Source organism: Acinonyx jubatus, chromosome C1, assembly GCF_027475565.1.
Source record: "Acinonyx jubatus isolate Ajub_Pintada_27869175 chromosome C1, VMU_Ajub_asm_v1.0, whole genome shotgun sequence".
Classification (NCBI taxonomy): domain Eukaryota; kingdom Metazoa; phylum Chordata; class Mammalia; order Carnivora; family Felidae; genus Acinonyx; species Acinonyx jubatus.
The window spans coordinates 152,256,544-152,280,635 of NC_069381.1; the positions used below are offsets into that span (position 1 = coordinate 152,256,544).

Sequence of the window (24,092 nt, forward strand, 5' to 3'; positions counted from 1 at the left end):
TATGAGGAGAGAAAAAGTACATACAGCTGATTCTTACTATTCATGGTACTTATGTTCTGTAAGTTTGCAGTGAACCCAAAATTACTAAATACTGAACCACTACTCCTAGGAGGAATATAGGGTCAGGTTTCTGGGAGCTTCTGGTCATAATGTTTTCACCCACTGATCAATACATACCTTGTTTAGTGTATTTCTTTCTTGAAGGCACCTTATTTAATATATATTGCTGATTGATTAGCGTTATTATACTCATGCCAAAAGCGCTGTGAGTCATGCTTGAACAAAGCTTATCTAACATAACACATCTGTTTTCTCAGTAAGACACATCACAACCTTTCCACATTTGAGAACACTAAGCAGCACATCAGTACTACACTTTGGGTCCATTTTAAAACAGCAAAATGACCAATAAAAGCCCAAAAGTGCAAATAATGGGACAGTAAACATACTGCATAAAGGATGCTTTTTATGCCAGAAGAGCTAAAACAAGAAGACAGGTAGTCACTTTGTTTGGCCTCAGCTGGGAATGTGAGGCTAAATTTTTCACTGTTCTGGGCATGTCTGTGAATGACCAGGAAAGTGCTGCGAATATTGATCTGGGGGTTATTTAACAAATCAGTTTTAGCAGGTAGGCAAATGTACAAATATGGAGTCCATGAACAGTGAGGATTGCCTGTATCTTTAGATCTTAGTAGTCTGGCCACAAGTAAATGGTGACAAACATGGGGTGAGTAAAGAAATGAATGAATGGACTGATAAATATAAATCAATTCATTGTAAAGGGAACAAGTAAAAGGAAGTGTCCTTTAAATCCTATAATTTTGAAATAAGGCAGGAATTGCTATACCCACAGCAAGGAAAGTGCAAAACGGAGACTGGGAAAGTCAACATGCTGACAACTGAGGAGAAATAGCCCACGGGGAAATGGAAAGGGCAGGAACATGAAAGCAGGTGAAGGCAGACAGAGACGAATGTGAGTCTCACCAGCTTGTGACCTTGGTGAGAACCACTCCTAGCCTCCATTTTCTTCTCCACAAAATATTAACATATCCTCCTCAGGCTAACTGTCTCTTAGGGGTACATGTTATCCCTTATTCACGGTTATAACCCTAGGATTTTCAAAAAGTCCCTATATGTGTATGTCAATTATCTATCAGATATATATGTTGGATACTCAATACCCAAAATGTACCAAAAATGAATGCAAGGACACCCCCCAAAAAAGTTGTTAAAGTCCAGAATGTTGTACATTTATTTATTTATTAAAAAAATTTTTTAATGTTTTTATTTATTTTTGAGACAAAGAGAGAGCATGAGCAGGGGAGGAGGGACAGAGAGAGAGGGAGACACAGAATCCAAAGCTCTGAGCTGTCAGCACAGTCTGACACGGGGCTCGAACTCACGGAGTGTGAGATCATGACCTGAGCCAAAGTCGGATGCTTAACCAACTGAGCCACCCAGGCGCCCCAGAATGTTGTACATTTAAAGTACAGAATAAAACATTTTTATTGTAAAGCCTTTCATGTGGGACTAGTCTCTGCCAATAAATAGTTTACACATATTGATCGTTCTGTTTCAGACACTCTACTGCTTTATATAAATGATTTATGTGAATTCAAATTATGTGAATGATTTATTGATTTCTTTATTTTTAATTAACAAACACTTATAGAGTACTATGCACCAAGCATTGTTTAACATTTTATAAATATTAATTTATAATTCTTGTAACAACACTGTGTAGTAGGTATTATTACTAAAACCATTTTAAAAATTTTTTTAACGTTTATTTATTTTTGAGACAGAGAGAGACAGAGCATGAACAGGGGAGGGGCAGAGAGAGAAGGAGACACAGAACTGGAAGCAGGCTCCAGGCTCTGAGCCATCAGCCCAGAGCCCGACGCGGGGCTCAAACTCACGGTCCGTGAGATCATGACCTGAGCTGAAGTCGGACGCTTAACCGACTGAGCCACCCAGGCGCCCCCTAAAACCATTTTATAACATGAGGCATAGAAAGAGTAAATAACTTGTCCAAGGTCACACAACAAGTAAATGGCAGACCCAGGTTTGAACTAAATGCTTTGGCAGCAAAGTTCATGTTTATAAACTCAACTTCTTCACAATAGTCCTAGGAGATTCCAGACAAGGAGACAGGGGTTAAGCAACTGACCTAAAGTGGCAGTGAACCTACTGGTGTGTCTGATTCCAAAGCCTGTGTCTTTAGGATTTATGGCTCCAAGTCACTAGCACTCTGGTAATAAAACGACAGACGCTCACAATGGTTTACTGCTTATGCTGCTTCCAACTGCTTCTAAGGCATGGGCGACTTGCTTTCTCTTTTCCTGTTCTCTTAATAATGCAGCTAGATTTTCATTGCTATAATTCTAGATTTTTGTCTGGGAGCAGGTGTTCATGAGATACAAGAAATAAGAGTATTATTAGTCCATTCTAGAACTAAGAAAGGGAGGCAGTATATCGTCAAGATTAACAACTTGAGCTATGTATGGACTGACACCGTCTGCATTCAAATCAGGCTGCTCTGCTACCAGCTGTGGAGTTTTGGGATCTGACTTCACCTCTCTGGACCTCAGTTTCATTTATAAAGTTGGTACAGTTCTACCCATTCAAACTGTGATTGCATTGATTTGAGGATTCAGTGAATTATTACTTACAAAGGAATGAGAAAAATGTTTGGCACATGACAAACATACAAATAAAATTTCACAGATAGATGCAATACTTTAAAAGTATCCACATTTGTCTCTTAGACAGTTTCACCTCTTGTGCATTAGTAGTTTTCCAAACTTTTGTGGTCACACAGTTCTATCAGTTCAATTGACGTGTATACCAACATTCTTATTTTATGTATACATTATGAAAATTACATTGCTATAGTAATGAATTTCATGCAGTTTTAAACTAGACCGCAGATTCCCCAAGTCCACTTTTATCTTTTCCCAGTACTCCTGAGCTGCCCTGGGGCACCCCTGGATTGCTGCACCTCCCCTCCCCAAAGAATTCTTTGTTCAAAGCCACCTACGGCCTCCTCCAGTCTTTCTCAATTCCAGTGACTTACTAAAGAAAAAAGGGTAGCTGTTGAGGAAATTAATTATATCCATTACCATCTGGGAATAATAGTAGTTCCTTAACTCTCCCAAGATTATTCACACACTCAAAAAACATCCTGTGTTATCCTTACTGAATCCTTCATCAAAGGCCTAAGTCTGGGGGCCAAGGCAGGGTCTGACTTCAATTGATTCTGCTTCTCACTTTTTCCAACTCAAAACTCCAGGTGCCCCTTTGGTGAGTGCACTGGTCTCTGATGGGGTCAGTGATGACTATTTTGCTGGTGTTAGTCACTTAAATATTGGACTCAGAGGCAATGAAGACCGTATGTACGTGAGAACAAGGTCCGAGGAACTGGTTAGTGGAGAATGCTAAGGACCAAGTTTTGGAATTTGAGTTTGCTCCAGATGATAAAACAAATAAATCATTGAGAAGTAATGCCCTGTAAAGGTAGAAGAGGTTGAATCCTGCCTTTATAAAATGCAGTATACTCATGACTCTGTTCATTTATTTTTCTTCCATCCCAAGAAATACAAACTCTTAAAATGTAGAGGGAGAAGAAACCTCTTTATTTTTTCCTTCTTTATGTAGTCCAAACCCAAGATTACATTTGACTTTGGGGAAAAAAAAATACTTCTTGTAACAAATAGCCCATGTGTCACAAAAGTAGCAAAGAAAAGGACAACATAGATCCTTTGGGACTGCTATGCATCCAGGAGATAGCTAAGAATGTATATATTTCCCTACAAGCCACATAGGTGTGATAGTAACGTTGTAGCTGATACCACTCCTGGAAGCTGCCAGAATCCTTCTAAAGATGTTTGGACTGATTCTCTCCTTTGGCAAGAGGTTTGCAAAGGGAAGTATCTGTGAGCTATGAAGAGATCTAGAGGGAAAATGCTATACTTCATAAGAATCGAAATACCTCATTTACCATTCTTTAGGAAACTCTTTAGTTCATAGACACTTTTCAGAGAAGATTGTTTCTTGATGTGTTATACATATGCTTTCCCATACTAAGTGATAGTTACAATATACATGCCTGTGAAATGATCATCTCACAAGAATTACAGTGTTTAATAAGAGTAGAAGCCTATCAATAAGTCCCACTCATTCATTAAACAGCTTGGTGTTGAATATCTACTGTATGCCAGACCCTATTCCAGGTGTTTGAGATATATGAATAAGCAAAATAAATGCAAATTCTGTTCAGAGACACTCCTCCATAGGATTTTGCATTCCTACTTGTCTTTCTGAGGATGCAAAGAATGCACTGCTCTTTACATGGGCTATTTCTCAATGTTTGTAGGAAGCAACCTTGAGGGGTGGGGTTATGTCTCCTCCTGGGACAAAGAACAAGATTGCTTACTGAATGCTAAAAACCAGTGGGTTCCCAAGCTCAGTAGGCCTTTGGTACAATGCAGACCTACTATGTGTGGCATTTCTGTGATCCTTGTGTATTGCTCCTGGGGACAATTTGGGGGACACAGAACACCAACAGAAACATGATGCTTATGTTGTTTGTTGTGCTGTGAACAGTAAAGTGTATTTCAGACCCAATAGTCTCGTGTCTTTTGTCCCCCATCTGTGAAACATCAACAGGATAACTTTTTAGCTTTCGGGTAAAATCAGTCCCACACATGAAAAATCTATACCCTCATTCCACTTCTGTTCTAGCGTGCCTGGCTTCAGTTCTGTCTTGCTCTTACATTTTAATAAAATTTTAGAATTCTTCTTGCTTATTTCTGCTCCTTGTCTCAGGAAGCCATCAACTGGGCCTTTTTTAGCTTTTGTCTCATCACCACTACCACCAAAAAGAGAAAAATTATCTGTCTTACAACATGCCAATATATTATAAAATTTCATAGGAATTTAATAAATCTTGAGCAACATGACTTTATTTTTATAGGACAGTCACTGCTCTAAGGCAAAGATGACAATTTAAATACTAAGAGATAGAATCATTTTGTAGATCTGTCACTGATGGACTGCTAAAGGCAGGAATTTCAGTCACATTTTTGCTGGAGGTCAATACTAATTAGTATTTTATCAGCAGGATTTCTCTTTCAAAATCATTTTATAATATTCAGGTAACTCTTCCCCCTACCAGCTACTTGCTTTTTAGAATTGGACTTACAAGCTTATTCCTGATGGATTGTTTAGAAGTTTATTATGATGCCAGGGTTGGTTTGTTAGGTTAGATCTTCTGATATGTAAAATATAGCATATTTCAAATGGTTTCTAATACAAAAGTTATGTGTACCCTCAAGTTATAAGGGCAATGTGTCCTCTTTCCAATACATAAATTTTTTCACTGAAAAGTACCCTGAGAAAATAAAGTGACTAGCAGGAAGGGAGGAAGAGAGGGAGGAATATGTATTGACCCTGAAGCTTCAGGGGAAAGCTGTTAAATGTCATCTTACCATTTAAAATTAAGGAAAATATATTTAAGAAATGTAAATATTTACTTAGCCCAGAGTTCAGTTATTCATCCATCAATTTGTTAAACAAACACTTATCAACTAAGTCCTAGGTCTAGGTGCCCAGCTGTGTGTTGTGTACTGAGAGTTCCCCAGGGAGTAAGATATGGTCCTTGTATCCTAGATGCTAAGCTGGTAATGAAATAGAAACCCACACTCATGGTATCAGTACCAAGGCAGGGATGACCTGGAGATGTATAGACAGAGCACTCACCTCCTCAACCTCATTCTAGAGGGTCTATGAAAGGCTATCTGGAGTAGCCATTTTTATTTTTCTATTAGATATTGGGTAGTAATTCTATGTCAGACATTGTGCAGAATTCATAGTTTTAAAAAAAATGTTAAAACAATAAGGGCAATATTTTAAAAAGCATATCAAAAAAAGTATCAAAAAATATGTACATTTATAGGGGTGCCTGGGTGGCTCAGTTGATTAAGTGTCCGACTCTTGGTTTTGGCTCAGGTTGTGATCTCCTGGTTTTGTGGTTTCGAGCCCCACGTCAGACTCTGCACTGACGGTATAGAGCCTGCTTGGGATTCTCGGTCTCCCTCTCTCTCTGCCCCTCCCCCACTCATGCTGTCTCTGTCTCAAAAAATAAATAAATGAACTTTAAAATTATTTTTAAAGGTACATTTATAGAAAAAAATCATAGTTAAAAGTTTTTTTGGTTTTTTTTGTTTTGTTTTGCTTTGTTTTTTGATATTTACCAGCCATCTCAAATCACTCACTGACTTCCAAGAAACAGAAGGCACCTCAGTAACCCCAGCTGCCTCCTCCCACTGCCTTCCCAACCTCATCTTTCATCCCAATTCTAAAGTCCTACATCTCTTTTTTAAACTTAGATTTCTGACATATGGAGCCAGTAATACAGCACTGATGAATTTCTTCCTTTTATGTTTCTCAATGATTTGGATTTCTATTTGAGATAAATATAGTAAAGGCTTTTTAGAGTAACATATTTTTTTTAAATGCTTCCAGATTTTATCCTTCCTGGCAGAGGTCAAAGTTCAGTGTATAATCTTTGATCCAGTGTTGCTCTCCAGAATGACTGGATCTTAGAAAAGTTTTGTTGCTCTTATTTTTGACGGCTTTGTTTTGTTTTTTGGTGTTGTTAAGTGATGTTCTGACCTGGATTACCATCATATATTAGGCTTTATAGGGCTATATTATTTGACCAGATGAGATACTGTGTGGGAAAGTCACTGAGCAGGTGGAAAGTGCCGTTTAATTCTTCCAACAGGAGAGGCTCATGGTCGTTTTGAAAAAACGTAAAGAGTAGAGAAACAGGTTATCAGAGCTAAAGAACAGCAAATGTTTCCTCTGTCATTGTGGGAGAACTTTAATCAAATGGCCTGCCTCATGCAGCTTTACTTTGCATTGAGATATTCCATGTCCCCAAAATATTTCTCCGATGGTGGTAATGAATTGCATTGCCCTCTCCGTTGTAAGAGTACGGGTATTCTGCAGAACCATATGGTTCCCATTTATTTTAATGTGTCTTTGACATCAGGAGAATTGCTGAGACAGCAGAGGAAAGTGCTTACATCTTGGGCTGCAGCCAGAACTACAATTATTTATGTGTAGTAACGAGTACCTTTTTTCCCAATAAGAAACAGTTTGGTCTTAAGATGGTATCCATGTTGAGATTTTAATGAAATGGGAGTGTAAATTTATATATTTTGGAAATGACTGTTATTTTAGTAGTAGTGAAATGTGTTTCTTAAGCATGAAGTTTTAGGGTTTAATTGCACGTATGAGAAATTAAGGAAACACGCTGGGAAGTAGGCAGTCCTTATTTTCTCACTGATAATAAAGGAACATGCTTTTTATTTGGTTTAACAGCATCACCAAGATAGTACCCTGCATATGTAATGTTTTCTATCTGCGATTCTTAAGGCTTTTTACAAAGGTAATTATTCCTGGTAATATTCCTATGAGGGAGATAACATAATTCTGAAAATATTAATGGAACTGAGACGCAAATGGATGTAATATGTACAATGGATTTTAGCAATTATTAGAATACATATTTTTAATTGATTACTTTATTTAAAAATTTTTTTCTTAAATATTATTTTCCAGGTCCAGGGACAGGATAATAATGTTTTCTGTAATTCATTAGTAACATAATATGCTTATAATAAAGAAATACTCTTTAAAAAGAAGACAAATAAATACCTGAGTAACAATATATGTTCCACATTCTCCATGTGTGAATGTTAACATTGACTCTGTAGAAATCTTCAAGATTCCTTGGAAAATTTTAATATTATCTAAAGAAAAGTACATAGGATGAAAAGAGAAAAGAATTAATTTGGTGAAAATTCTATAAAAAATAGTTCTTACCAGTAATGTCAGATGACTAAATGAGTTTCTGGACCAGGGGGAAAAATATTCCCAATTTCCAATCTGCTTTGGGCAAAACTGAGCAGAATACAGGGCCTAGATTTAGCAAACACTTTCATATCCCATTGTGTTTCACATATGTTACACGTGGATTTGAATTTATAAATTTTATTTAAGTGATGTACTCCATAACAACAAAGTTGAACCAGAAGAAAAACTGTTTGTCCAACAGAGAATTGAAACAACAAAATTCATGATATGAGTTACTGTAAATTTGAGGGATTAACTTGATGAAAAAGGAAAATTAGAATGAAAATCAGTCTATCACTCAGTGGTATTTTTTTTAATTTAATTTTATTTCTTTTAATTTACATCCAAATTAGCATATAGTGCAGCAATGATTTCAGGAGTAGATTCCTTAGTGCCCCTTACCCATTTAGCCCATGCCCCTCCCACAACCCCTCCATTAACCCTGTTTGTTCTCCATATTTATGAGTCTCTTATGCTTTGTCCCCCTCCCTGTTTTTATATTATTTTCGTTTCCCTTCCCTTATGTTCATCTGTTTTGTCTCTTAAAGTCCTCATATGAGTAAAGTCATATGATATTCGTCTTTCTCTGACTGACTAATTTCACTTAGCACAATACCCTCCAGTTCCACCGACATAGTTGCAAATGGCAAGATTTCACTCTTTTTGATTGTGTGTGTGTGTGTGTGTGTGTATACACACATACATACCACATGTATGTATGTGGTATATATACATACCACATATATATACTATATATATGTATATATACTATATATGTATATATATATACCATATATATACATACATACATACCACGTGTATGTATGTGGTGTATATATACATACCACATCTTCTTTATCCACTCATCCATCGATGGACATTTGGGCTCTTTCCATACTTTGGCTATTGTTGATAGTGCTGCTATAAACAGGGGGGTGCATATGTCCCTTCGAAACAGCACACCTGTGGATATCCCATGGATAAATGCCAAGTAGTGCAATTCCTGGGTCATAGGGTAGTTCTATTTTTCATTTTTTGAGGAACCTCCATACTGTTTTCCAGAGTGGCTGCACCAGCTTGCATTCCCAATTAAGTGGTATTATTTAATCTCTAGTTTAATCTAAATATGTTCTAATTTGGCAACTCACCATCCCCCGTATCAGTCGTGCTTTCTGTTGATGGCTGGGGCACTCTGCAGTCATAGCACATTTGCAGTAGAATGTCAAATTAATGCAAGGGGGGCATTAAGTCCACTATATATTAAGACTATATATAAAAGAGGGGCACCTGGGTGGCTCAGTCGGTTAAGCCTCTGACTTCAGCTAGGTCATGGTCTCCCAGTTTGTGGGTTCAAGCCCCACATTGGGCTCTGTGCTGACAGGTTGGAGCCTGCTTCAGATTTTGTGTGTGTCTCTCTCTCTACCCTCCTCTGCTTGTTCTCTCTCTTTCTCTCTCTCTCTCTCAAAAATAAATAGAACATAAAAAAAGATTATATATAAAAGAGAACATGATTTCTTTTTAAAATTTTTGACCCTTCAATTTTTCAATTTCAATTTTATAACTTTAAAATATAGTATTTATTCCTTATATCCAACATATATTAGAACAAATGATTTCTTCCTTTTTTTTATTCAGAAGAATTAGGGGGAAAGCATAGGGGATATCTTTAATAAAATGGAAATGTGTGCATAAAAATAGCTAGTTCTGAAAAATGATCACTCTTTGTTAGTTAATCATTTTAATTATCAATGACATCAAAGCTGGGAGGTCAAAGTTTATACCCAGACACAGTTTTCATATGCGGCATCCTAAATTCACATCAGAATCTTGGGTGGTAAATCTTACATTTTTTCTATGCTGAGAATTGCAAATGGATGATTATGCTGTTAAAGCACCTCTGTAATGTCAAAGCCAGCTTGCAGCGTCTCAGCAGCCTGGGTTGTAGCTGTCTGGAGAGGTTCAGGAGAAAGCTTGTCCCCTCTGTGCAGCTCTCTCGTTTGCTTGTGTGGACGTAGCTGACAGACTGAATGGACGACGACGTGACATGCATGTTCATGATCCAAAACAAAGCTTTAGTCATCCAGCCCCAAGGGTCATCTTTTTATATTATTTCTATTTTTGCTGATTTTTTTATTTGTTTAAATGCATATGCAGTATTTGGATAAATCTTGACAGAATACTTAACTTCTTACAGTCTTATATGAGAGGGTTTTTGGTTTTGTTTTGTTTTTGCAAACTGGTGACTTAAACAAAAGGGTGTCATCTTGAATTTTTTAACTTAGAAGCTGCAATTCACAAAAGACATTATTAGTCTCGAGGGCAATGCACTGCGAATATTTCCAACTTAATATTAGAATGGAAAATTTGTGCAGCTAAATGATTAAGCTACCTAATCTTGCCTAAGAATTTTAAAGCTTTTCCTTCTCTACAGAAGGACTGAAATCAGAATGATGACTGATTTTTATGTATGTCTATCATATTTTATATGGTGTGGTCTCCTTGTCCCTTTATTAGCACATGGATTGTTTGGTTGGTTTGCGATGGGGAAGAGTGACATTTAGAGCCTAAGGAGAGAGATGTGCTATAATTTGAAAAGCATTTAGAGCTATCATCCACTCTGTAGGGAGCCAGATACAAACTTGGATTTGACATCACAAGCATCACTGTAAGTGGGAGCTATTTTTCCTTGATTTTTGTCTTTGAATGCTATTTCATAGTAAAAGGGCAGTAATAAAACGGGGAGGAAAAAAACCATGATTTGCTGTCTCTTTGGAGAATTCTGATATTTTCTTACATTTCCTGACTCTGTCTCAGTTCTGATTACTTCTTTGGAAATGCAAAGCACTTCAGTTCCAAAATATTGGGTGTATCCCAGTATTGTCTGTCCAGTGTTTGGGAGAGTCTCTCTATTTTGTTTATAACTCTGTGTGTGTGTGTGTGTGTGTGTGTGTGTGTGTGTTATATCCTTCAAAACTGAGTATAAAATAACGTACTGAATATACAATAATGTAACACTGATTTGGCCGTAGATAATAGATCACTTTACATCCCATACTTGAGGTAATTTGGATTCTGTTCATGGTTGGAAAGAAAATATCCCCAATTAGTCTTTACTTTCATTTTGCCTCTCATTCACTCATGCCACACGGTATTTCCTTATTATCAATCTTTTGGAGTTTCTCCCACTTGAATGATTTACTACTGCCCTAAATACATTACTTGAGCAAAAAATTGAAAGATATGGGGCACCTGGGTGGCTCAGTCAGTTAAGGTCTGACTTCAGCTCAGGTCATGATCTCATGGTTCGTGGGTTCGAGCCCCTTTCAGGCTCTGTGCTGACAGCTCAGAACCTGGATGCTGCTTCAGATTCTGTGTCTCCCCCTCTCTCTGCCCCTCCCCTGCCCACTCTCTGTCTCTTTCTAAAATAAATAAACATTTTAAAAAGTTTTTTTTAATGATGAAAGATATGACTAAGGCAAGTATATTCAGAAAACTTGAGGATGTAACTTAAAAGAATAAAAGGGTAGAATTAGAAGAAGGAAGGATTGCTTTTAATAGCAAAACAGGCTTCACTTTCAAAGAAACTACTCCTATATTCCTTGGCTGTTGGATTCATTTTCACTCTTGTGGTTTAGGGTCTGAGACCATGTGGTTGACACCTGATCAAGAAAGGCCAACCTGGACAATCATGTCAAGCTGTAAAGTACAGGAGAATATGATCACAGAACATTTACAGAAGTCACTTGTAAAGGTTAAGGACATATTTTTTGTAATCTTAATAACTTTAACCATTGGAAATTGATTTAATATCTAAGCTATTAGGATAATTTTTTATATAAAATATTTCTGATGAGACCGGATTTTTCTGTTTGTAAGCTAGGTTTCATGACTTCATAACTGATTTGATCTTGATTTGTTCCTCAAGAGGTAAGAAGCAATATGCATACTTTCAGAATCCCTGATTAGTTTGCTGTGTATGTTTCTAAAAACGGGAGTTTTTCTTGCCCAGGACTTACCAGCTAAACAAGTTAATTTCAGTAATCTCATTTTGCTTAGACTAAATTCCCCCCAAATAAATGAAAAATAAACACAGTATATAGACTTACAGATCATCTGGTATTTTCCTTCTGAGAATAGTGCATAGGAGAGAGAAGTAGATTATTGAATTTAGACCCAAATGGTAGAATTAATATTTTCCACAGACTGGACCACAAACTCTCAACTTCTGTGTACTAAATTTAGTGACAGAAAATATAATTCTGTTTATTGCTCTCTGCATTTCTGGCTATACCAGGGCTTTGCTGATAGTTGTTGACACTACAAAGAACAAGTGCCTTGTGAGGGTAGCTAGTTTGCTGTTCAAACATTGGTTCCACGGGTGCCTGGGTGGCTCAGTCATTTAAGCATCCAACTTCAGCTCAGGTCATGATCTCGCAGTTGGTGAGTTCAGCCCTGTGTCGGGCTCTGCGCTGACAGCTCAGAGCCTGGAGCCTTCATCAGATTCTGTTGTCTCCCTCTTTCTCTGCCCCTCCCCTGCTCATACTCTGTCTTTCTCTGTGTCTCTCTCTGTCTCTCTCTCTCTCTCTCAAAAATAAATAAACATTTTAAAAAATTAACAAAAAACAAACAAACATTAGTTCCAGAGTGGCTGCCCAATAGTGGAATCAGTAGTCTAAGATCTGGTCTTCAATTTTTCAGGCCCAGATACGTGATGATTTCTTGCATGCATAGAAGGCAATCTCAGATGGAATAACACATCTAACCACATTCAGAAATGACTGACTTATAAATCTGAAACAAATTTGATTATTTTCAGCAAGAAATAAAATTAATGAGTCAACTAGATACTCTGGTTGATCTGAAGGTGTATTTCAATTTGTATGAACAGGTTCATTTATAAGTGTGGAAATGGAGCAAATTCAGTTGAATTTTCTTAGAGCTTAATTTGATTCACTTGTGATACCTTGATATATTGATCAAAACTTATTAGTTTTGGCTTCCATTTTTAATCCACTCTGTTCATGGACTCTTTATATGATTTATGGTACAGATTATTTTATTTTATCTACTTACATTCTCATCCTGGAATTGTGAATTAGGCAATTCTCCAATTCTCTTCTCCATTCATTTCCAAAGCATTACTTTAGGAAAGATAGCTTCTGCAGATAGCTAACATCAGTCACTCTGTGCTGTTTATTCCTTTAGTTTACCAAGATCAATATCATCTCCATTATATGTGATCGTTGTACAGTAACCAGCATACCCTGATGGGAACCATAGTGGTGTTCTCAGGAGCTGGGTCTTGTGCAGCACACAGAGTACTGTTGCATTTAGACGCTTGAGCTTCAGGGTGGTAACTGTGAATAGGATAAAAGGAAACAAGTTTAAAGACACCAAAAAAATTAGTGTGTATGAAAATAGACTAATTATTTTTCAAAGCAGTAATGAAAGACACCTTCTCCCTTTTTTTATTCATTCTTGACCTCACAGTGGTAAAGTGAATTCTGGACTCTGTAGAGACACAAAGTAGAGTTCAGTCATTCTGCAAAGGGCACAAATTACTAGGTAGGCATATGAGGGAGGTTTCAGATTCCCTAAGGCAGATGTGCTGAGTGAATTTGGCCTGTTTGTCCCAGGCTTGAAGAACACACACTCTTTTTTTATGACTTCATTTTGTGATGTTAGTCAAATTGGAGCCTGGAGGCAGGAGATAGCCCATAAAGGCCCATTCTAGTGCTCCAGTTCAATCATCAGAAGAGAGACGTGGGTGGCTCCTATATCCAGGAAAGCTACATTTAAAATATCTCCCAGGAGGCTGATCTTATAGTATTTCAAAGCCTTTCTTTTAAATATATCCATAGGCATTTCGATCATTATTTTTACAGTGCTATTTATAATATGCAAATTCTAGAAAAAGGATAAGCACAGGTTTGAATTATAAACCCCCATGGATAGGAACTGACACCAATCCAATCCTAACACACTTTGACAATGTTAGCAAAGCCAAGAGCCCAGGTGAAGGGACTCTACAACCTGCCACTATTGTTATCCTGGAAGCCTTAGAAAATTGTCTTTTTGGAAAAAATTATCTGGCTTTTTAGGAAATGGTAGATTCTTATCACAATAGATCCATCCAGAAGACTGGAGAATCCTTATAATCTAAAAGTCTAAATAAATGTTAAAAATGAAATTTGTCTAGACTACCATGAATTATATTTTAAAGATTAGTAATAAAATCACCAGAGATGTTTATAATAATTATTTTAAAGAGTTCATTAAAACCTTTTTTTTTTTAATGTGTAAATTCATGGCCTTGAAAAATAATGTCTCAGGGCATCATTTAATAATAACAAAAGTGAAAAAGGTTAAAGGCTATCACCCAAAACCAGAGGCTCTTGCCTGCTGTAAGGTGGTGACAGATGAGCCTGTCAGATAAGGTGGCAGATTACTAGGCAGGTTGCTGAATTTTTCTTTCTAGGGTAATCTTTTACATTTTGACAAATTCTTCCCTGTTTTGAGATGATTTAAACATACCATTATGAAGCAGATCAGAGCTTCTAAATCAAAGTTGAAAATTGTCTCTGCTGGCAGGAGTACAAATATGTGCAGTGAACATGTACATAAATAAATGGGAAAATTGTGTACACGTTTGAAAGTATTTGCTTTCTGGCGGTCTCCTGTGGAGAAGTAGAACAGTAGAGAAGAGGGGGAAGTTGGGAAGATGAAATTCTTGCCCAAATGTCATTATTTCTCTTACTCTATAAACTTCTCAGTCTGTTATTCTGTCTGAGTTTCTCATCACTGGAAATGGAAGTTCCGTGTGGGCAGGAATCACCATGTGGGTTTTTTTCACCAATATATCCAATCATCTGGAAAGTGCCTGGCACGTAGTAGGCCCTTTGTTTATATTTATTGAATAAGTCAATGCGTGAAATGTGATTAATCATAACAGCCTCTCTGCATTTGGTTTGAATGTTTTAAGCGGGGGTGGAGGGTATGAGGCAAAGGAACTTGAACCCTTTTGGAAGAAGATTCTTAAACAAATGCAAAGTGATATTGTAGTCCCTTTTCTTTCATTGCTTATGCAACCTTCCAAATCAAAATCATCTTTGAAAGCAGCAGCAGTTGACATCTACCAGAAGTAGTGTGACACCAAGACTCAGCCTTGTTCAACTCCCTGGACCTTGGAATAATAAATTCCAGCTTCACTTCTCCTTATATGACTTTGGCAATGTTATTAACCCTTTGGTGACTTGGTTTCCTCAAATGGAGACACAGGTAATATCAACCCAAGGAGTTGTAAGGATAAAATGAGATAATTCATGGAAAGCACTCCATAAATGTTAGCTTATATTACTGGTAGCTATCCAAGGATTTTTGCTCAGTGCATTGTTTCTGTCTATTTGTCTACCTGAGCATGCATATTAGTTTCCTAAGGCTGCTGAAACAAAGTTCCACTAACTCAGTGGCTTAGGACAACAGAAATTTCTTGTCTCACCATTCTGGAGACTAGATTGAAATCAGCGTGTTAGCAGAACCATGCTCTCTCTGAAAACTGTAGCTTTCCTTGCATTTCCAGCTTCTGGTAGCCCAAGGCATCTCGGCTTTTTGCAGTATACTCCTAATCTTTGTATCCACCTTCACATGGACTTCTCCCTTTGTCTCTTTACATCATCCCTCCATGTATGTGTGTTTAAATTCTCCCTTTTTATATGGATACCAGTTGTACTGCATTGACACCCACCCTAATGACCTTACCTCAACTCGATCACCTGTGTAAAAATCACCTGTGTAACCTGGGGTGTTGAGCATTAGAACTTCAACATATTGGTAGGGGAGTAGCTGAAATGATCCATAAGAGCATGATTCTATATTTTTCTCCTCAATTCAGTGTACTTTTCTTTTTGCATTGGAGAAATATCATATAATATGGCACCAGATTGGGGAATTGCTGGTTTAAGTTTACCTTTTCCACTAACTACCTACATTGAAAAAAACTCAAATTCTGCAAGTCTGGGTTACTTTATAAAATAGAAAGACGGGGTGAGATGATGTCTAGCATGTCTTCTAACTCTAAAAAGTTCATGTTTATAATATGTGCCTCTCTTTTTCTCAACTATGGTATATATCTCAACCTTCCATGATGCTTAATGCATCTTGATGTCCCCAACTAATAATAAAGATTCTAATGTATTTCATAGCCATTTTCAATTGTCTCAATGTACACTTATATTAAAATCCTACTGTCTGTAATGCTAGTTAGTAGGGTTCTTATCAGATGAAAACTTTGTTAAATTTAGGTTGTGAAAATGTCTTAATAGTGCCAGTAAACCTTTTTTGTAAGGTTTTTATTGCTTTTTAAAATTTTCTAAAATTCATAGACTTTTTTGCCAAGTGCCCTCAATATCAAAACAATATCCAAAATATAGGAGTTTGTAGTATGTCTTTTCTGATTATAGTATGATGCAACTCATGTGAAGAACCACAAAATCCAAACTTAAGATGCTAGGGGAAATAAATTAAATTCTACCACTGACTCACAGACTATTGGCAACTTTCCTGAAAGTTTGCTTAGACTACCATTATAGAGGACTTAAAAGTCTACTCCACTATAGCTGGAGGAAAATTTAAGAAAGGAAATAGAAATCTGTGCCAGCTCTCAGATAGAACATTTTTAGTGTCTCCCAGCCAGAAAGGGTTGACAATAGATTCAATAGCATCAAATGGCATTTTTTAATTCTTCACCTCATCTGAAGACTGCTGCCCTAGGTGTTCACTGAACTGTTTCTTTCTCTTTCAGCTTCCTCCATCCTCAAAAGGGAGAAGCGGCTAAGGACAAAGAATGTGCATTTTAGCTGTGTCACCGTGTACTACTTCACCAGGAGGCAAGGCTTCACGAGCGTGCCCAGTCAAGGGGGTAGCACCCTGGGCATGTCCAGCCGCCATAATAGTGTGCGCCAGTACACTCTTGGTGAATTTGCAAGAGAACAGGAGAGGCTCCACCGGGAGATGTTGAGAGAACACCTCAGGGAGGAAAAACTGAACTCTTTGAAACTAAAGGTAAAAAAAATCATTAGGAACTCACTTTTTGCAAAACCTTATAACCTTACCTTGATTTGGTTGAATTAACCATTTTCATATTTATATTCATTGACCAAACTGGACATTTTACACAACAGACTGCCTGCTAAGGCTTTTTTTTTTTTTCCTTTTATGCAAAAAACAGTAAAGTGTCTTCACTGCAAACAATGGGGAAAACTTACCTGACATCATTTATTTATTCATTCAATAAATATTTGTTATTGTGTGCTAGTAGGTCATGCACCCTCTACTGGGGTTGGGGCCAAATGGTCTCAAAAATAGATGTGGTCCCTTATCTCCTGGAACTTCCATATTAATAGGAAAGAAAAACATCAATCATGTAAACAAAATAAACTCACAGCTTCATTAAAAGCTATAAAGGAGAGTTGCAAGGGGTTCTGAAAGTAGTAACAGGGAACTGATATGGTCCAGAGGTCAAGGAAGGTTTCTTCAAGGAAGTGACAACTGAACTGAAATCTGAACAGATAACTAGGCCAAAGGGTTGGCAAGAGTGGTCCAGGCAGCAGGAAGAGCCAGAACTGCCTTGTGCCAGAGGAAGCACAGTGAGCACACAAAGGCTAGTGTGGCTGGAGCAGAGACAAAAACAATAGGTTATTCATGAAGTAGATTATACATGAAGAAGGCAGGACAGGGCTTTGTAGATCATGCTAAGGCATTTTTTTTCTCTTCATACTAAGAACATCAAAAGTCATCCAAGAGTTTTAAGCGTGGGTCAGTGTACAGAGTGGTAGAGTAATAAGATCTGGTTCGTGCTGTGATGTGAGTATAGTTTGGGGTTAAGGGTTGCCATGTTGGTAGGGGAACATACAGAGTTAGACCATTTAAGAGGCTATCACAGTAGTTCAGGAGAGATGTTGATAGATTAGCTAGACTGATGGTGGGAAAGATGAAGAGAAATGGATAGAGGGAGAAATTTGGGAAGTAAAATCAACAGTTCCTGATGACAGACTGGATTTGAAAGGAAAAGAGGGGTACAGTCAAGAATGATTCCTAAATTTCTGGCTTACAAAACTGAACAGGTTGTGGGTAATAGTACCTTTCTCTATGACGAGGGTATGGCAAGGAATCCGGGAAGAGGAGCAGGTTGGGGCTGGGATCAGAAGGGAAGAGGTAGATAATGAGATTATTTTGGGACATACTGATTTTTGAGAGGCTTTTGGGTCATTAAAGAGATGTCAAAGAGGTGTCCAGGCCACATTAGAGATGAAGTGGAGAGAAACATAGTTCAGAAACTGTCTTTCATCAACCAAGACAATCTTTAAATATGTGCTGATCCATCAGCCTATCAATATATAGGAAATGCTCTCTCATCATTATCTAATGACAAAGGAAATCTTTTTTAGGTAATCCAGGATACTTAACATAAAGAGCCTCTTGTTAAATAGCTGAAGACCATAAGCACACCTGCGTTACCTGTACCTTTAGCTTCCAGGCGCAGAGGTGTGCTGTGTGTTTTAAAATACCTTGTTTTTATGTATTCTGCAGTGAGTATATCTGCCTTGTTCCCAATTGTATAAGAAGGCAGTTGTTCAAATTAACCTAGACACAACCCTAGCCTAGAGTATGTCTCTATTTCCTTTGATGGTATTTTTGACAAGTTTCACTGAAAGTCCCTTAGGATCTTTTTTGGTAGCAATCTGCTATTATTGTTGTTTTTCATGATCGCTTTGCATATAGCTTAATTTAATAATAATTCTAAATTTTCTTCTGAAATCCACCCTCTGCCTTTCTAACCTACTGCAAACCAACTCTACACCCTCCTCAAAGAACAAAGTCATTCTCTAAACTCAAACAATACTAATGGCTGCCATTCATTAAGTGATTTTTATTTCCCAGGCATTCTATAAACATTATTTAATTTAATCTTAACAAAGACCCAGCGGGATAGGTAAATTATAAGGCCATGTGTACTGAAGAAAAAGAAGCACAATGATGTTAAACACTGACTCACTCAATAGAAAATCGGTTATATTATCCTGTTACTTCCTATTCTAAAATTAATTGATCACCCCCTCTAGGCATTGGGAAAGACAATCTCTGTACCTATAGGGAGTCATACCTTTCTAGAGTTTGGTACTGTGTGAAGTGGTTTTTAACAGCTGGGAGACTATAATTCTGAGAACCAAAAGATTTATTATGGTGAACTTTGAGGCACATTATACATGTGATGAATGTTAGGAAGAGCCACACACCCACAGGAACCTTCCATATAAGGCAGTAATTTATTCTGATATTATAATTTATATTCAGCTGCTTTTATGCTGTTTTCTTTACTAAGCTGAAGAAGAAAAGAAGAAGAAGAAGAAAAAGCATCCCACTATTTATTCATTTTTTTAATTTTTTTTAAGTTTATTTATTTATTTTGAGAGAGAGACAGAGCAAGGGTGGGACCAAGAGAGAGAGTGAGAAAGAAAGAATCCTAAACAGGCTCCACACTGCCAGTGTGGAGCCCAGTGCAGGGCTTGAACCCACAAACCATGAGATCATGACCTGACCCAAAATCAAGAGTCAGGCACTTAACTGACTGAGCACCCAGGCACCCCCATATTTCTGTTTTATTTTTCTTAGTGTTGGAAGTTGGAGAGGCAGTCATTCGAGTGGGTGTTATGGCAAGCCAAGGTTTGTCATTGGTAAGTGAAAACATGCAGATTTCCCTTTTGGTGAAGATATAAAAAGAAGATATTTGGATGTCATTGCTCCTTTCAGATGAATACCAAGCAAAAAGATAATGGGATTCTAAGGCGATCTCATCGTAGCTTCATTGTACTGAAAATATTTAGAAACTCAGAATCATATCACATGAACCTAATAAAAGACCATAGTAATGTGGACTAGTTTGCTAAAAAAAAATCTGAGAAGACTGAATGGAGAAACAGTTGTATACTTTAATTACAATTCCTCTAGTATATTAAGTTTTATGATTTTTAAAATATCATCAACTATATTTACCTAAGGTTTCACTATCCCAAATCTAAAATTAGCTATCCAAAAACATTAACTATCCAAAAATTTCACTTTGGTACTTGGAATTTCACTTCTAATGTAACATTTTGTCTTGAAATATTAATACCTCTAAGGTAAGTAACAAAATAAGTGTAGCTAAATTGATTCCATTATTTTGACTGGGGCAGCAGGAAGGTCCCTGGCACAGAGAAGGACTGAAATAGGAAAGTAAGGATTGTTAAAGACAAACTTCAACTCTGGCTTTGACTGGAGGTGGTTCTCTGTGAGGAGCAGCAAGCTGGCTATTGAGTGAGGACAGAAAAGGCCCATCTGACAAGATAAACATTTCCCAAGGTCCTCTCCATGGAGACCAGATAAAACACCACAGGAAACTCATTGGACCTGGAACTGGGTAGTATCCCTTTTCCTTATTTGAGAACCAACAGCCTAGAACAGTAATGAGACGTTCTCCCTCCACTGTGCCTCATGTCTTTACAGGGTGTTTCTCTAGGTTCCAAACAGAGAACCCACTAATGCAATGACACCTCTTCCAATGGGGCCTTAATAGTGAAAGATCAGTAAACAGAAACACTCACTACATACTTCTTGATGTTCTCTTATAATAAATATTTTGGAAGCAGAATAAGAATAGGAATTTAGTTTTTCCTTGTAAAACTGATTCTTATTTAGTAATCCATCTCTTAATCAAATTATAAATTAGACACGTTGGGAAATAATATATGCAATTAGATTTGTAGAACACATCCAATTCTGTTTGGGGGTTCAAGCGTCTTTCTTGGTGGTGGTGGTGGTGCTCAAAACATTGTCAAAAAACCATCAATACACAAAGCTGATTGAATAAAATGGTTGTTCCTAGAAGAAATAACTAGTTTGAGATTTCTGCATTGCAGAGAATAGTCCGTCTTCCCTGTCAAGCCCATTCAAACATGTCATACTCTTCACAGTAATCAAGGCAGTCATGTTAATACTGTACTCTTCCAAATTAAGTGCTTATATTTCATCATCTGCACCACATTGTTGAACAATTACATTAGCCTTTATTCCCATTTCACATGTATCTGTAAAATGCATTAGGCAGCCATTTATGTTTCAAAGAGCCTTGGCATTCCAATTGCCTCTGGGTTATATCTTACTGGATTCTACTACCTTGTTCTAGGAAATTTAATTTAGCTTTCACAGCTTTGACTGGCTTCTCTTTCTCAATGTTTTTCCAACCTTGTTCTTTTTCTCCTTTCTAAGATCAAAGGCCTATCGACACTCTGGTACCATTTCCAGTTACTTCCAAGGGTTATATACTTTTCTCAATTTTTCAGTCATGTGTTCCTTGAGTAATGCTTGGTTGTATGCTCTCTTTCTTAAAAAAGAAAAAAAAAGTTGCCAGTTGATAGCTTCCTTTAATAATCAACCTTTTAAAACTATTTAAATTTTCTTCATCCCAAATCTCATATTTAAGGCTGTGCTTTATTCACTTAGTGACTTACCCATGCAACATAATTCTCCCCCCTTCACCTCCAGCCTTGTTCCTCATATCCCTTCAACAGTCTCATGATTTACTGACCTCTAGGTAAATATTCTACATGCTCTAGAAGATGTAAAGGATTGGGGGGTTGTAAGAAATGGTTGACATAAGCTATTATCTCAAGTCTATAGTTTCTAAATTTTTGGATATGTCTTTAACCACATCCTGGCTCTATAGTTCTCTATTAGATGAGTCAGGGTCTGCTGGCCATGGTATATTTTAACTCCATTTATCCTTATGGAACTTCACTGTTAAACTCCGTAGAACTTGCTCAAGAGCATACTTAGTGCCAGTGCTTCCAGAATGTATCCTTAAATGGAGCCCTGCTCCAACACCAAATGAAAAACTTTGATACCTGCCAAACACCTGTTGTGTCATGTGCACAACCTATTTTAACAAGTACAGAAAAAATATACCTAATCAAAGTGATGGAGACTGACAGACTGGGCTTCAGCTCTGGGCAAATGCAATACATTAAAGAATATGTTCTTTTAAAATACTGCTGATATTTTAACTTTAATAGAACAATTAAGCATATGTAATCAAATCTTTATATTCTTCTTGTGCAATACACATTGATCCTCTGGTTCAGGAGTAATCGATTTAACAGATTCTCCTTATCAAACTATGGAATGCATGCAGTGGTGTTCTAGAGCCACAAAAGTTGCTCACTGAGGTGTGTTGTGCATATATCTTCCCAATAGTAGTTTAAAATCAGCCATGATGAGACTATTTACACCATGGGACTTGACAGTCACAACATATTAGAACTTTTTTTTTTCCCAGAGACATCATTGTTAAATATCTACCAGCACACTGCTGGATTCATTTGGCTTAATAGCCACCACTAGAAGAAGCAATGTTGATCTAAACCAGAAAGGGGGATAATGGAACATATGAAAGTTTATGTGTCTTGTATGTTGATATTATCCTCCTTTCTGGTGATTTTTGTGGTGGTACATAAGCCACAGACACATTGTGAATCCAGGTTGTTGAATTTCTTATAGGCTGAGACAATAATCAAAGCTTCCTGGTTCTTTGAGGGCATAATTAAATTGGTTCCAATTTGCCACCTGCTGTTAGCAACTAATGAGCAGAAGAATTATACTATAGGATTTGACTGGATATCAAAATAACATGAATATTTCTCTTTAGTTTGCCAGAGAATTAGTGACTAGGTTGTCTATCCAACTCATACCACAAAACCAAAAATTCTATCAAATATATGTCCAGTACAAAGCCACTTACTCCACATCTTTGATGCCCAGAGCACACTGCTTTTTGAGATAACCAATTCTATTTATCCAGCTATAATTGTTAGAAAGTTCTTCTTTACATTGACCAGTATGCTCCCATCTAATTCTATCTTTTGACCCTAATTCTGCCCTCCAGGCACACAGAATAAATCCTGTCCCTGTTCTCTAAACTCCAAGTGTTTGAAAGCAGTAGTGATGAATATGCAAATGTTTGACAGTAGGCTATGTGGGCTCCTTGTGTTTCAGTTCTACAGGATTAAACATCCTTGGTTCTTTCTACTAATCCTCCTAGGGCATGGATTTCAGACCTTTTATCAGCTCGGTTAAGTTCTCCTGGATATAATGCTGTTTGTTAATGTCTACCTCAAAATATGGTACTTGATCTGGACATTGTACTCCAGATGGGATCTATCTGGTGTATAGGAATATGTTATAATATCCTCTCCCAAGTTGGGGATGCCCTATCCCTGAGAATACACTAAAAGATACAGTAGCTTTTTAGACCTTGGTCAATTTGTTTGTTCATGTTAAACTGATAGTAAATAAAAGAGCAACAAAAAGCAAGCAGACAAACAAAGCCCAGGTAAATCAATTCAGATTCATCCTGTAAATCAAAACTTTATATATCTCCAGGGCAAGAATTCTCTTTAGTGCTGAACATGACCTGTGATCAATGAAGTTTGTTCTTTAATGTGAATAAACTTCATCTTGTCACACTCAAATGTGATAAGCCTACCCCTTAGTCTTCATTCAAGATATGACTTAATGGGAATGCAAGCTGGTGCAGCCACTCTGGAAAACAGTATGGAGGTTCCTCAAAAAACTAAAAATAGAACTACCCTACAACCCAGCAATTGCACTACCAGGCATCCAAAGGTGTGCTGTTTCAAAGGGACATATGTAGGGGCGCCTGGGTGGCGCAGTCGGTTAAGCGTCCGACTTCAGCCAGGTCACGATCTCGCCATCCGTGAGTTCGAGCCCCGCGTCAGGCTCTGGGCTGATGGCTCGGAGCCTGGAGCCTGTTTCCGATTCTGTGTCTCCCTCTCTCTCTGCCCCTCCCCCGTTCATGATCTGTCTCTCTCTGTCCCAAAAATAAATAAAAAACGTTGAAAAAAAATTAAAAAAAAAAGGGGGACATATGCACCCCCCTGTTTATAGCAGCACTATCAACAATAGCCAAAGTATGGAAAGAGCCCAAATGCCCATCGATGGATGAGTGGATAAAGAAGATGTGGTATATATATACAATGGAGTATTACTCGGCAATCAAAAAGAATGAAATCTTGCCATTTGCAACTACGTGGGTGGAACTGGAGGGTATTGTGCTA

At 37.5% G+C, this 24,092-nt stretch overlaps 1 protein-coding gene across 3 annotated transcripts in view; it reads left to right on the forward strand.

Annotated features, from left to right (window-relative positions):
- CSRNP3 (cysteine and serine rich nuclear protein 3) overlaps positions 1–24,092 on the forward strand; it is a 210,654-nt gene that overhangs the window by 165,981 nt on the left and 20,581 nt on the right. For all 3 annotated transcript variants that reach the window (XM_015081058.3, XM_015081061.3, XM_027055582.2), the window contains one exon: positions 16,724–16,983. In XM_015081058.3, coding sequence (XP_014936544.2) covers positions 16,724–16,983 — 260 coding nt within the window. The remainder of the gene's footprint in view (positions 1–16,723; positions 16,984–24,092) is intronic.